The 16,776-nt window shown below is 28.7% G+C and overlaps 1 protein-coding gene across 1 annotated transcript in view; it reads right to left on the bottom strand.

The window, feature by feature from the left end:
* LOC111639466 (pituitary homeobox x-like) overlaps positions 1-16,355 on the bottom strand; it is a 56,125-nt gene extending 39,770 nt beyond the window's left edge. The window contains exon 1 of the mRNA XM_023385361.1: positions 15,401-16,355. Coding sequence (XP_023241129.1) covers positions 15,401-15,407 — 7 coding nt within the window. The 5' untranslated portion in view covers positions 15,408-16,355. The remainder of the gene's footprint in view (positions 1-15,400) is intronic.
* Between the last annotated feature and the right edge of the window lie 421 nt (positions 16,356-16,776).

The raw sequence follows: 16,776 nt of genomic DNA on the forward strand, positions 1-16,776 counted from the left end.
TCCAAAAAAATGACTGTTGGAAGTTTATTACATAATTTATTTTTCATCTGATTTTATAGATATAGTTGCGTATAAAATGTTTGCAATTTGTCAATAGACATTTATCCATCTTGCTTTAAATATCTAAGTTTAATTATTTCCTTAATTTTATAATAAGTTAATAAATTTTTATTTTAAAATAATTTGAAAATCTATATAAATGATATAAAATTTATTTTTGTAAATAATTTACTGCATAATTATATTCGCTGTTTAGAGTGATTACATACTAATTAAGTTGAGTTAGTACAGAAAATTGCGATTTTATTCTGATTTATAATTAAATACTACGGTTATAAATAAACAAATGAAAGAAATAATAATAATAATAAAAAGATTTTTCGTCAACTTTGTGTTTTGATCCAATGACATTAAGTATTGAATAACTTTTCAGGTTGGACCTAAAAGTCAATTTTATGTCTTTTTATTATTTATTTATTTTAGTTTTAAAATAAAAAAGTTTAAAGAGTCTAAAACGACAAAACTAATCTATAAATCTTGTCGTAAAATTGAAATATATTTAACTTATTCAGACAGACGTTCATAATCACTCGTATACCCTATTATAAAACAAAAGTAAGAATATTCACATAAGCTAATTAAATTGCAGAAAACGTAATTTAGTTAATGAATATTACAAAACATAATTTATTTAATTTAAAAATCTTTCTTTTAAAAAAAATAATAAATTTAACTACATTATTTATTTATGCTTCTTACGTTAATGTACCGTACTGTACAGTGTTTTTTGAATTCCACAGAAAATAAAACATTTAAATACAGTAACATGAATTCAATGATAGAGCAGTAGGATATAATTTTATACATTTTAAAATGGAACATATAGAAAATAATAACTTTTAATAATTGACATAATTCATTTAAAACTAAAAAGTTTTCATAAGATAGAAGAATTTGTGAGGACTCTCTTTAAAGGCAAATAAAGCCGCAGATTTCATTTGTAGGCATTCATAGTCATAAAAATCTACAATAAAATCTTATAAACAAATAAAAAATTGTAAATAAATAAAATATACTGTACTGTACATAGGAATATCTAATTTTACTTGTTAAACAATCTATTTAATAATCAATTTTGATTTTCTTACTTAAGATTATCACGAAGACTTAATTATTATCAAATCATCATTTAGTCTTTTCCATTCCTTTTTCTTTCCTCTTATATTGAAGTTTTCTATATAAAAAAGAGGATTTGTCGTACTTAAATTTTTTAGGCCTTGGATTTTTCAGAACTAGACAAAAATATTTTTAATAAAAGATTAAATTCTCATTAATGGGTTAAAATAATGATAAATGAAACAGTTACTACCGTATGTAATGTTGAATTTTTATTAATATTTGAACAAAGAGTAAACTGTATAAAAAGTAATTTTACAGTTAAGCAGTATCGAATAAGAATACTTGGTTTGAAGAATACGAGGATTGGAACTTTTTCTAGAACAGCCTAAAGATAGATGGTGAGATTTGCGAGGAATCAATGTCTCACTTACCGAATAATTGATTGCTATCTACCTATTTTGGTAATGAACGTATATTTACTGTTGTTTCCGAATTTTCATTTATGGTATTATTATAATCGATAAAATATCTCTTTTCTGTCAAATTTACAACTACTAAATAATATAACGTACAGTAACTATCATTAAAATGAAATAAGCTAATTGATGACGAAGCTAGAGACGTAAATAATTTATAATAATTTTGAAAATAATTGCTTAAAAATGTCAACTATCGGCTTATTTAATGAATAAAATAATGGATAAGTATATAAGTAAAATGGAAAAATTTATAAAGGTGATTTTTTTATATGACATCTAAAATATCATGCGTTTATAAAGTGTATATATATATATCTTTTTTGATTCAGATTTTAAATAAAAATCTGAATTTTTGGCAACGAATTTTATTTAAATAAATGTAAAATCTACTTTAATATTATAATCGAATTCCATCGGAAACTGTTTTATAACGATTTATTTACTTTTTTCAACTTATTTTTTTCTTTCAAGAATTAAAAATACTTAAAGTAAATAGAAACAAAATCGTTAAAGTTGAAAACGATGGAACCTTTACGAAAGAAATGAATTAAAAACGATTGCTTGAGATAATTAATGAATTTCTGGCTAAGTTTAATTTTATTATGAGAAAATCTCGAATGATTTGCTTAAGTTAGGGGGAAAAAAGGATCTGATCATTCGAAACAATTATAACGAAGCCATCTCTAAAACTGTTTAAGAGCATTTCTGCCGACGAAAAAACTCCATATATTTTAATGATATTTAATAAAGAAAAAGGTGTACATTTTTGAGTGGGAATTAATATCATTCCGTCAAGCATATTATTAAAATAATTATAAACTTTCCATTATTTTTTACATGAAGTGGATCTGCGTAACAATCGTTCAATGTAAAATTTTGTTTCAAAAGAATGCTAAAAAATTCGAACGTGCAGTTCCTTCAAATTATTTTTCCCGGAATTTCTGCAATAAAATTGTCTGAGAAGTGAGATGAAAGAGAGTCCAAAATAAAATTCTGCAAATTCGAAGTAAAAACAGCTGAATAAGAGTAATATATGGTGTGTAAAGAGACTGGTCGACCCTGTTAGAATTCCAACGACACCTTTCCCAATATGACAAAACGACAAGTACGCTTGCGCCAAAGAGGCTACCATGTTGACATCGATCCAGAGCTGATTAAAGGACGTTCGATAGCGTCGTACAAGTAGGTAGAGTAGCTCATCTGTTCCCCTCCTATGTCAGCGTACGATGACTCGTTTCTCCCACTAAATCCTCCTTTAAGCCTAGTCGCCATTACGTGATTCGCTATTTGGGGGACTCCGGTTCCTACGTGACCCACCCTATACTCCCGAATGTTTGCATTGTATGATTGTTCTTAATCGCTACAGACTCTTTCGATCTATCCACTTGCTAAAAACTTGGATTTAGTATCGGCGACATTGCCATTCTGCAGATGGCTTTGTCATCCTCAAAAAACAAAGTGCTGGAGAACCGTACCACCTGGACATAAGTGGAGTGGTCGTTGCAACCGAGAATATTACTCTATTCCGTATTATATAGGTCTCTAGGTAGACTTAATTCTTGCCATCCTTCCAATGTCACGATCTGTCGTTTTGAAAACAAATAGGAGAATGGAAACTGCCTAGGTTCTCGAGTCTCATGTTTGTATTGAGTTAAGTGAGAAAATAAAATTTTTAAAAATTTGAAAATTTGTATTTTTTGTTTTTTTTTATAAAACTGATTGTCTTCGTTACTAGCGATGTTCTACACAGTTTTAAATAAAATCATAGCGAACTCCCATTCTGGACTTTCACAGTTTATTCTACTAAGAAAACTTTACCTATTTGACGAAAGATTTAGTGGTAAAGCTTCTTCCGTAATTACTTGGCTACCCGCAAGTCTACCTTCCAAAGAATCTTTAGAGGCGATTGCCATTCCGCAGAATTAAGCCAACGGCAACTGAAGTACAGCTATTCCTCTCCAGTCTAGGGTGTATTGGTTGTCTGATATGGAGAGGTAATTTTCACCAAAGCTGTATTTACCTGGACGATGTCTAAGTCTAACGACGGCTGACGACAGAAGGGTGCCACAACAACATCCATTGATTGACGCCGTAAGGGTTAAGGTTGATGTAAACAACTTTGCTCAGAGGTGAACAGCATTACTGCTAGGAAACGATCGAAACTGGATAGAAAAGAAATTACAATGTGGACACGACGAAAGTAACTTGGCTTTATAGCAAATTCGGTCTGTTCGGAATTTGTCCTCTCTTAAATCTGCACAACCGTTTATCATTTAAACGATTATGTCGAGAACTCCACAAAGACTTATTAAAATCAAATATTCACATTTAAATCGGATAAATTCATTAGATGCAAAGAGTAGGCGAGTGTATAATTTTAAAGGAAATATTATATTATCCTATCCGTTCAATTAAATAACTTGAAAATCTTTCTCATTTATTACATTTAAATTTAGTATATTGTACAGTACGGTACATAGAATGATCATATACAGATATATTTAAAAGCCAACAATTTGAAGTATTTTCCTTCATACAGAATGGAAAGCAATAATTTTTATTCAAGTAGAATGTAAATAAAATGTGAAGAAGAAAGTTAAAACAAATTAGAAACTATGCATAATTAATCAGAAAACACTTAAAATAATTTGTTTAATCATTTTCGTTGCATTCGATTCAAATTGTTTTAAAAAGTTCCTATCTTAAATTTAAAGAGTATATAAAATTTCTGATAATTAAAATAAAATTAAACATTTTTATTATTTTAAAAAATAATTCAGGTATCTTGAAGCAGTTTATAGTGTTATTCTTTCTTTTCATTACTAAATATTAGGTCAAATTATTTCATTTTAAAATATATAAAAACTAAAATCGAAATATAAATTATATAAATCTACATACATTAAATTTAATTTTATAATTCCAACTTTTAGATTTAAAATTTTTAAATATACTTTTATTTACAAGTATTTTACTCTCTATTTAAATATAAGTTAATTTTTTATAGGGTCTATCTAAACGGATTTAAGAACTTTAAAATTTATAAAAATATATTTTCTATACCCTGATTCAAACAACTTTATAAGCTTTTTTTAATCCTAACTTTTTACTGTAGAACAGTGTATTTATTTATTTTTAAATATTCACATTTATATTATTTAATAAAGTATTTTTTCGATAAAAATAATGCTTACTAAATATAATTTTGATCACCATAAGCTTAAAATGATCATAGTCATTTAGAATTAATGCTATTTCCGAGTGATTTTAAATCCGAACCGAATAATTATCTAAATTGAATGTTATAAAAGAAAATAATTGTTTTTCTTTTTAAAAACATTTTGAATAATATCTACTGGCAATTTAATTAAGCAATCCAACTTTAAAAATCTTTTTGTATTTGAAAATTGTAGCTTGCAGAATGTTGTTTTAGTTGCAATATCGAACCTAATCCTAGTTTTAGAGAACTTTTACTGCTTTAAGTAAGATTTAAAGCAATAAAATACTCCTATGTGTAGGATAGAAAAAAATCTCAATATCATGAACTTTCTGATCAAATATATGGACCTTGTTTCTAGATATTTCGGATATTTACAGATACAACAAGAAAAGGAATTTCGATAAACCGATATTCGAATGCCAAAGAAAAAATTCCAAAATTTCTGGAAGATTGTTTGAAAAACGATCAATGAAATAGCTTGCAGGCAGGCAATAGTTTACTAACCGTATAAATTACTATTTTTATTGAAAATAATATTAAGTTAGACCTATATATATATACTGTATATATATTTAATTCTATAAACAATCCTTCTAAGCTCTTCACATTTTAATACTTGCCTTTTTAGATAATAAATTAAATTTATAAAAAATTATTCAATCACATAAACATAAATTGTATTGAAATTCGATTAACTGTTTATTGCATTGTATTTTAAATTAAATATATTAACTATTTAACTTTTATATGTTTAAATTCATACTTAAGCCGAATATTTTGTGACATAAATTATCTTTACATTATGTTCTGTATAATTATTATTAAAGTATAAACAGATTGTTTAATCTACGCGTAGAAGAATATAAACAGAAAAATTATTTAAAATAAATACATCTATAAATAACAGTATATCTTTATTATATTACGTATTATTTTTTGATTAATTTAGCTATTATTTATTTATAGAACAGACCTTCAAGGATTATATAAAAAATCTGGGGGGAGTCATTTTTTGACCGATATCCATACGTTTTCCCTGTTATATATAACAGCCGGGAAAGTAATAGGTCTGCATAGAATGGACAAACATATATTATTAACGAAATAATTTTGTTTTAATAGCATAAATATATGAACTGGCAATTTTTTCCTATAAAGTAAATATTTCATCTATTATCTGAGATCTGTTATACAAGTATATACTACAGTTTTTCTCATTCTACGACATCTAAGAATAAATATTATGTACAGTACTTTAGACGTAAAGCATGTCTTAAAGTTTCATTATATCATAAATAAACCATTACAGCAGAAACAAACGTCTTTATTGGAATGTAATTTTAATTCTGTTAAATTAAAAAATTAAAAAATTAAAAGGCCTTTAAACCTTTTTGTATATCTTTACACTTTTATAAATTATATAATTAAATAAATATACTTATATAAAACTAATATAATCTAAAAACTGTAGAGAAAAATAAGCAAATAAATAGGCATATAACTTGAATTTTCGATTATAACTGTAATGTGTTTGATGTAATATATAATTTAAATCTTTTTATAAAATATTAATAAACATTTTAAAACGTATTTTTTAGTATTATCGGTACAGATTAATTTGGGGATATTCTAAATTCCATAACAGTTTTATAAATAAAGATATAATGAATATTATGTTTATTTTAAGAATAAGCCTGTATATAGCTTATATTATGATATATTATGAAGCGAGGTATGATGTAGAGATGAAAGAAAAACAAGCCGTATATTAATTAATTTAATTAAATATTATAAAAGTCTGTTTCCATATTAATGAATGTTTGCCATAGTTCATACCATAGAAAGATTTTTAAAATTTTTAAGGAATAATACATTTCATCGGTTATAGCAACGGTTCCCAACCTTTTTCGGGTGGCGACCCCTTTTTATAAAAGCCAAGTGTCCCGCGACCCCGATACAATTGAAAAAGGCATTTTTAATAAGGTAATTAAAAAAACAACGAAATTAGTTTTTTTACTATAATTTTATTTTAAATTGTTTATTAATTTAATGCGATGGTTGAAATTGCATGTTATTAACCAGTTTCAAAATTCGTGGGTGAGTTTTTGTTAACGCCAATCTCATGTCATTCTCAACATTTAATTTATTCCTCTCAAACTCTCAACACATGTTTCAACCAACTGTGACAGAATAGCGTACCTAGATTACACTTATTTTAATTTTAAAAAAATATATGAAATTATTCAAACTTCAAGACACCATTAAAAATAAAAATTGCATTATAGTGAATATTTTTTTTAGTTTACTGTATAAGTTGGCGACCCCACAGAAAGCCCCTCGCGACCCCCTTATGGGTAGCGACCCATAGGTTGGGAACCCGTGGGTTATAGGAACACACGTCTTTTGAACATAAAATATCTATACTTTATGTATGTGTTATGAAATATTAAACTATAGCATAAACAGTAGATTTTATAAAGTTTTATGGTTAAATTAATTCATAAAAAATGTGATAAGCATAAAAAAGCTTATGCTATTGATAAAAAATTTGATTAATTACGTTGTAAGTACGGTACTTTCAAAGCACTTGAACATTTTTCAAGAACGGGAACGTAGTCTACAAGTAAAGATCAGAGTAGTTTCAAATGCTTTTGTTTTAACGATACTTAAAAAAAAGGGTTGGCTGTTTATTGGAAATTTATTAGAAACATTGTAACTTGCTGAATAAATGAGCACTTTTTAATAAATCTTTTAGCGTAATTTTATTCTTCAATTCTAGTATTAAATTTTGTCTGAACGCCTTTAAACTGTCTTCCATCTGACGGCCTTTGCTGTCTAATATTTTAAATAACATTATACTGAATTATTTCAAAACTGTTTTTAAATATCAGTTGTATTTTATTAAGTGACTTGGATCAATTGTAAAATAAAAATTTAATTGAGATTTTGGGAACCGTAAATTTTCTAAAGTTGAATTTGAATACGGCATTCGTTGAAACTATTTTGACTAATGATTTAACATTTAATGCTTAAGCTATAAATATATTCTTACAATATAATGTTTAATGAGGATCAGTCTTTAAGATTTAGGATTAATGGATCAAATTTTCGTGATGGATGTTGGCCTAAGGCTATGTTTGTGCTGTACAGTACGTCGAATTAATTCAATACGATAAATAATCAGATTGTTTAATCTACGCGTAGAAGAATATAAACAGAAAAATTATTTAAAATAAATACATCTATAAATAACAGTATATCTTTATTATATTACGTATTATTTTTTGATTAATTTAGCTATTATTTATTTATAGAACAGACCTTCAAGGATTATATAAAAAATCTGGGGGGAGTCATTTTTTGACCGATATCCATACGTTTTCCCTGTTATATATAACAGCCGGGAAAGTAATAGGTCTGCATAGAATGGACAAACATATATTATTAACGAAATAATTTTGTTTTAATAGCATAAATATATGAACTGGCAATTTTTTCCTATAAAGTAAATATTTCATCTATTATCTGAGATCTGTTATACAAGTATATACTACAGTTTTTCTCATTCTACGACATCTAAGAATAAATATTATGTACAGTACTTTAGACGTAAAGCATGTCTTAAAGTTTCATTATATCATAAATAAACCATTACAGCAGAAACAAACGTCTTTATTGGAATGTAATTTTAATTCTGTTAAATTAAAAAATTAAAAAATTAAAAGGCNTTAGGATTAATGGATCAAATTTTCGTGATGGATGTTGGCCTAAGGCTATGTTTGTGCTGTACAGTACGTCGAATTAATTCAATACGATAAATAATCAAGACTTCTCTTAAATAGAGAACAAATTATTTTTAAAAAATATATCTGCTTTAAATATTTAAAAAAAATTAGAACGATTGATAGACCCAATTATCATAATAGAGTTATTCTAAGCCAAATTTTGGTACGATAAGAGGATCATGATTTAGATAAAGTGTGGAGTAACATCTCTGTCGCATCACCTGGCTTAATATAATGTGACATATACGACGAAGGCAGATTTATTTGGTGGCCAATCTGATTGGACAATAACTAGAGACGATTACATTAAACCGAGATATTTAGATACTCAATTATTCGCAATATTTAGCCTTAAATTCTCCTAGTTATAGAGCGGACATATAAAAATATTTTGTTTCATAAATATATACTAACAATTTATATTTTCAGATTTTATTTTGTTATTTTATTTCTTTATTTAAACGATATAATAGATATATTTTTGAAACATTTCAAAATTACATAACGAAAATTATTTTAACTTAATCGAAACCGCAATTGTTTGTTCAGGAAAAAGAAAAGGAAAAAAAATAATAAAATAAAAAGATGTCGAAACTGGCAATCTTCTGAGACAACGATGTCGGAACGGTAAATATATGGTTAAGGGGTGGACGGCAGATTGACCGGAAGTTGGCAGTCACGTGATTCGGAAGTAGATTGCCTACAGTCAGCCCAATCTCGTTGCACGCTCCTCACTGACTCTTACAAAGCGTCCGGCTATCAATTCGCCTTTCCTTCTAGTCCACCAGCGTATTATACCTTAAGCCTAAAAGAGTATCTGTCCCTTGCTGACAAATAACCGTGGAAGGCATTAGAGGAAAAGCGACCAGAGGACGCTATTTGTTAGTAACTGGAGCGCCGCCAGATCCCAGTAGAGCCAGCTTGGGTTTAGACCGAGGAAAGGACCGAAGTAATCAAGAGAGTGAGACGACTAAGGCCAGTTGCATAAAGCGACTTAATTATAGTGAAACTGAAGTCAAATCGGAGTAATTAAAGGCTAAATCCACGGCTGTCGCCACCGAATCGTCTGATTGGCCGAACAACCTCTATGACGTCACATACGCCAGTTCTTCTGTCTTTAGACAGATTTTTACTCTCCTAAATTCAGTTAATTACAATACGGGCAATTTTTCCCGAAACTGTGTCAATATCTGGACCTTTAATTTACCTGTTTCGCAATTTTTTAATCAATTTTTAAAATTAATTTAAATAAACTTATAAAGAAGAATTAGAAATCTAAAGTTATAACTCTCTTCTAGAGAATGCGGAATGCCTCTACGAAATTAAGTTTTTGATAAAATATGTAGACATTGCAAATTGTTTCAAATAAGTTATATTTGTTTACGCTGTTCTCGTAACATATTCGTTAAAAGACAGATTAATAAGTTAGGAATTTAAAAACAATAAAATTTCGTATTCCCTTCTGATGAAAAATATAATTAATTATGAAGTACGTACAGTACATTATCGATAATACTTTTAGTATTATTAATAATGTATCTGAAATTAATGATAATTTAAATTTATTTAAAATAAAAACTACCCGTAAAATTTGCGTTATTTAATCTCACATCTTTGGCTGCCCTTTTTCTAAAGAGAAGTCACTTTTAAGTCATTTGTTTACGTATTGCATATACACAAATTATCTAAAAGTAACTTCTACTTTTTTTTGTTACGTAAACAAGGGAAAGAAAATTTTCAGAACGTTCATCACATCCTTTAAAAGTGATTAATAATATATTATCATTTAAAGTTGGCTATTTAAAAATGTATTTTAAAAGTGCATGTAATATCCGAGTATTTAACTAGACTGCGGTTGAATTTTGTACTTAGGATGCCTAAATTTATTTGATAGCGCGAGTCTAAAAAGACAATCCGCTAGAGAGTATCTGTCAGGCACAAATTTATCTCAATTATAATAAGATGGATTATAAGAAACAATTTTAAGTCACCATTAAATAACTAAGAGGGAAAACAGGACAGATTCTTGATAAAACGAGGTAAAAACAAACAAAGAAAAAAAAAGCAGAGAGAAATATATATATATAAGAACGAAAAACAATTTATTTTCTGTCCGAAGACACAACGCACTTAGAGCCTATGGTAGGGTTTACTCCTTAATTTATCACGGTTGCCTAACAGGACATCCTAAGTACTGCAGCGCGTGTCACGAGGCATCGACCATTAGGATTCGCCACGTTGATGGCCTAGACTCGGAAAACCTAACCCGTGACAAATGATCTAGTCGGCTAGACATTCCGATGCAAAAACGATCGTTGCGTCTCCACTCGACCGGAGATGTATACACAACTCCTGCAATGACAGTTCTCCTTTATCCGTCTCCTTTACAGACTTGGTCGGGCGCATTGGGGAGGGGTGTTGTTAATTATGCATGCTTAAAGTGGTAAACCCCTGTCAACGAACCGGCTCAAGTGATGACATAATCTCCCACGGACCATAAATTATCGAACGCTAGCCACCCAGGATTAGGACAGGTGCGACGGGTGGGGTATAGTTTTTTCATCTGCTCTCCCTCGGAGTGGTTTTTTTTTCATGTGCGCTCGATTTACGCTCTCCTCCTCAGGTATTTACATTTTAATGGGTGAGCGAAACTATAGAATCGATCTCTGATGCCTTTCAAGACCCGGTCTCAGTTATACTTTTTAGATTTGGCTATCGAATGAATGGCTCTAAAATAGCTTAATGCTAAAATGAAATCGAGTGCCGTCTACGGTTCGTCGATAAAGTTATTATCGATACGCATTAGGATCCAAAATGATATTTCTTATACAGTTTTGAATAGAATTAAGATCCGTAAGAAAACAGTTTGATTTTATTTAAACCATAGGCCTAATGTTTGAAAAGTTTGGCATTTTAAAAGTATTTTAAAGTGTATAGATATTTTAAGTTTTTAAATAAGTTATTTTAAAGTTTATGAATTTGATTTTTCATCTAAAAAATTTTCATTTTTTATTCCTTCTCCGATAATAAAATCATATCAGAACAATACAGATAGATCTTTAGATCTTATACTAAGCGTTTATTTTATGTAAGTTATATAAGATGAGATGATTACAGATACTGTACAGTATAGTACCATACAATACATATAAGATGTATATTTGTATTCATCCCACTAAAACTTTCAGATCTATAATACAATCTGAAAATAATATATAAAATCACAATAGATACGCTGAAAACTGCAATAAGTTAACTTAATATAATTGTAACTCTTCATGATTAACAATTATTTTAATGATGATTATTCGAAGAAATAAAAGATTAGCAAATGCTATCTATATTTTTGTTTTATTTTTAATAAGATTCGTTTAGACAACTGTGTGAACCCCTTATTTTCGTTAAAATTGTTAAGGCCTTAGATATTCCTTGTTAAAGAGAAGACATCTTATTTCATCAGACATATTTATTTTTGATACACTGCCATCTGCTAGGGATATTACATTTATTATATAATCAATACAGTCTATATATATATATACATCATATAATCAATATTTCTAATTAATATTAATAATTCAGCTATAATTTGAAGTTATTTTAATAAAATACATAACATAACACGAACAATTTATTATACGCTTTATACACTATATTTACAATGTTTACGAACAGAATTTGAATTAATATCGATGACTTTGGATGAAAATTAGCAAAAGTCATAGATGATTATACTCACTCGTTTCTTTTATAAAATATAATGATCAAGAATGTCTTTATTTATAAAAACACTTTATTATGAGTAATATTTATTTTTATAATTTTGAGTTCGAATTGTTTAGATTTAATTCCCATAAATAGATTTAGTTTATATCTTTATGTAAAATGTGACAAAAATTTGTATATTTTATTTTTAAAAATTGTAATTTAAGTACACAAAATAATCAAACATAACTGAAATCAAATAAATAAAAAATATAATATTTTTAAACAATTATTTTTAATGTAATTTATCAAAAGTTTAAAAATAATTATTTAGCATTTTATAATTTTTTTTAATAGTTTGAGATTCAAAATCAATAAACCACAGAGAAACCATTCCAAAGAGAGATGAATATTAAAATTTTTTATTTGTTTTTATCGTTGATTTTGTAAAAAAATTATTTTGGTTATAAGTATTTTTAAAAATTATATTAATTTTTATAAAGATTTAATAAAATAGTTTTACTTTATTGTTTGGACAAACAAACTAAGAAATTTATTAATAACTTGTAATCGCAGTAAAAACAAAATTTAACATTTTGAGACTTATAAATTTATTAATAAAAAATAATTGAGCCATTTTTAATGTACTCGTAGGCGACCTTTTATAAATTTCTAAATTGGTCGTTAAATCTAGTTTCAAAAAGAAACTCAAAGTTAACAGTTTTTGTCTGTTCTTTCAAACTTTAACTATGGTTTAAGCAGTTGTTGCTATCTTTACAGCAGTTCAGTAAGTTAAAAAAATCACTAGATTTTCCAGGAGGTGTGGCAAAATTCATTTAACTTAAGACAACATTGGCTGGGTGGAATTGCCAGCTGCGACCACGCCTTCCTATACCTCCCCATCAGATTAGGTGGGCCGATGATATAAGCCTCAAATCCCCGTTCCAGGACTGAACGAAGGAAGAAGACATTTCTAGTGCATGGGGAGTTGGAAAGGAACGCAAGAGGGGAATAAATGACCAGATGTTAGATACTAAAATATACTTATAAGTCATTAAGAATGGGTTTCTGTTTCCTCGTAATGTTTTGAGCGGTTATACGGAATAAGTTTTTACGCTAAGATAGATTGATACGAATCTACACAAAGAAACGTTCAACAGACTGCAATCTAGAAGAAAAAAAATGGCACAGAAAAAAAATCATTCAAATGTTCATTGTTGCTAGAGTTTCATTGATTTGTAGAGCCTGTAACTAACTATTTTAGTGTAAAAATAATTTATGTTCTGTTACAATTAATAATAGTTTACATAATTTGCAAATAACTATATTAAGATGTTTAATATTTTTATAAAATTAACCTCTTACTTATTCATTAAAATTGTGTTCACGTAAAGGAGCTGTAATGTAAATTCTAGTCCTAGAATAAATTCATATAAAGGAATAAGAACTGAGCGTCACATAGATTCTAGATACAGTTATTAAAACTCGAATTACTTGATAAAATATAGATGTCGATTCTATTAATAAAGGTAAAAACAAGTTATTTTTAATAGTTTATAAGTCTTAAAATAGAAAGAAATAAGAACTTTTTAAAATCAATTAATAAATGATCGAGTATTAAAAGTTATAAAGAGTTTTAATAAAATAATTTTTTAAATACATTTTACACTTAATATTTGTTAAGTGGTTGCTTATCAATGTTTATTTATTCATTATTTTTATTATTTAATTTATAAAATCATAAATTATAGATTTAAGCTTCTGTTCTTTATTAAAAACGAGACGAAGATACGAAAGAATGTAAAATAAAACGGTGAAGAATTTTTCTTTACTACATCAGTAACTCTTTATCCGTTCATTAATAAATTTGAAAATAGTGGATTAGTCATCATCAAAATTTAGATCAATATTAATTAATATTAGACAACATAGTCTCACTCATCGTCGATGCTAATTTTCTCTTAGCGAAGTCTTCTTGTTTCTTACTAACTTTAATATTAAGTTTGAATCTTTTAAAAACTGCTAACAAAACTTGGATCTTACATAAATATCGAGGGACTTGAGACCATTTAAAAAAATAACTATTAAAATGTTTAATGAATTATTAAAGGTTACATGAATACTAAAATCATTTGCGGGACGTGAACATTTTATACTAAAATTTGCTAACTAATGACATAAAATATCGATTTAGTACTTAGATAAACAAGTAAATTTAATTACAGAGATTTTCTGTTTTAAAACAAGACAAAACTTGTAAGAATAAAATACTTTCAGAAGATAAATTGGTTTTTTTAATTATAAAAAAAAACCTCAATGTTGTTGAATAACAAAGAAACAAGTGTCGAAGCAAAATATAATTATGAAACATTCCGGAACAGAGATTTTAATTATTGTCTCGAAAAATAAATTACCATTAAAGATAAATGAAAAGTAAGCGACTTGTTTACGATCGAATTTTGTATTCGATTAATATAAAATATCGTTCGGTTCATGTTGTGTTTTTATATTCGGTTATCATTAAAATGACGTTTAATATCAATAAAATACGTAACTTTAGCTATTTTTCGCGAACAACAAAACAAATTCTTTTCGCATTATTTCTCTTTTAATTTTTAACGTAGTAATTTAAACTAATTTTCTTCGGAGAAATTCGATAATGTGTAATTTTATGGAAAGCATCTTTATTATTCACATCATAAAAATGTGTGATTTAAGACTACAGCTAAAAAAACGAGAGCAAGAAAGGTAAACAAGTGATAAGGCGATACGAAATTCGGCAAGGCGACTTAGGACTAATTAAAATAGATACTTATAATTAGAATCTAGTTATTGCATTAAGCGGTGATTAGACATTTCTATGGGGCAAAATAGGAAGTGTTGCGTCGATAGTGTCACTTCCGCATCCTCTCGAGTCCCGGAGCGCAGGAGGAGCCACACCGAGTGTGCAAAAGAGATTAACACGTCGATGACATCACGGGATGCTTAAGATGGCGCTCGGTTCGCTAAACGATAATATCGGCAATATTCGGCGGGCGATAATGGCGGAAATCGCAGTAGGTTACGTCTAAAGGGAAATTAAGACAGCTTACCCAACATTCTGGATGGGTGACGTTGTAGGGCTGATAGGTCCAGGGATGGTCGTAAGCCTTTTAAACGTCCCGATTAAAACAAGAAATCTGAACGTGGGAGACAAACCCAGAAGAAACGGACAGTACAGAGAGACAGACAGAGAATGTGACGAAGGAAAGAGAAGACAGCTAGAGGACACTGTCTGTACTCTCTGGAGGTGCGAGAGAAAGAAGCGAACCCTAATGCCTTCACTTTTATACGTAGATGATAGGAGCCGAGTTGGTGGAGCCAGACAGGAAAACGTTAGGCTGATACTTTAGGCTGGAGACCGTATGGGAGTCGTTAGAATGGGCCGCCCCGCATCTCTCGAGCCGCTAGCTCTAGCAACCGGCATCGCCTTAAGCCTGCAGATTTTGCCTGCGTTTCCCATTTGCTGTCAAGGTATTGGGTTTGCTCGGTCTCCTTGGTAGCATGCGATGAATATATTGGCTGGAACCCAAATCTCTATCTTACCGGAGATTTCCACTTTAATTTCAGATAAAACCCCGAGACTCTAAGCATAAATAACATCACACTCGAGACTCGGATCATCCCTCGATTCGCTAGAAAACCTTCTCCCAGTAAACAAGGCAGAAGAAAGCGAGATTTCATTTACTCACTTTCCTTAACTCCCGGCTTTATCGGCGATGCAACGCTAGCGATTGGATGGACCCAAACAATTAAGTTTTGCCGACGTCAATCCGAAAGGTGAAGAGGAAAAATTTAATAAGCAGCCATTCGCTCAAATCTCTCCTTTCTATTCCCATAAAAAATTCAAAAATTGATTTATTGGATTTCCGGACTTTTGTTTGTTTCTCTGCAAATTCAAATTGGAATTGAAGATTTTCTTTTTTCTTTCTTGTTCTCTTCATAGACGTAAAATGATTTTCTTCGATCAAAAGCACTTCGGGCCCTTTTATATAAGCGACGAAACAAAAATACCACTTCAAAATTTCTTTTATTTTCTTTTTAAATTATAAAAATAATATATTTAAATGCGCTCTGTGAACTTTCATTTTAAAGTATGTGGAACGTGATAAAGTTGTTATAAACATTCGAAATTTTATTAAATATATTTTTACATTGGCTAGCGATTAAGCCGGTATTAAATATTTAAATCTTTTTCGTATGCAAATTTACAGAATAATGAATTATTTTCTGTATAGATAATAAATTTATGTTTCGATTTTAGCACGAATCTTTCCCGGTAAGATTTTTTAAACCCGGAGGATCACCGTCGATCTTCTTTAAATGTCCATCATTTAATCTTAAATTTAATGCAATCCAATTATAGAGGAAACTTCGAAATACAGATTGTTTACATTAAATATTTGAGTGTGAAACAATCGTCTACGGA

The sequence above is a fragment of the Centruroides sculpturatus genome, unplaced genomic scaffold (genome assembly GCF_000671375.1).
Source record: "Centruroides sculpturatus isolate CEXI.00-Female unplaced genomic scaffold, Cexi_2.0 scaffold1356, whole genome shotgun sequence".
Classification (NCBI taxonomy): Eukaryota; Metazoa; Arthropoda; class Arachnida; order Scorpiones; family Buthidae; genus Centruroides; species Centruroides sculpturatus.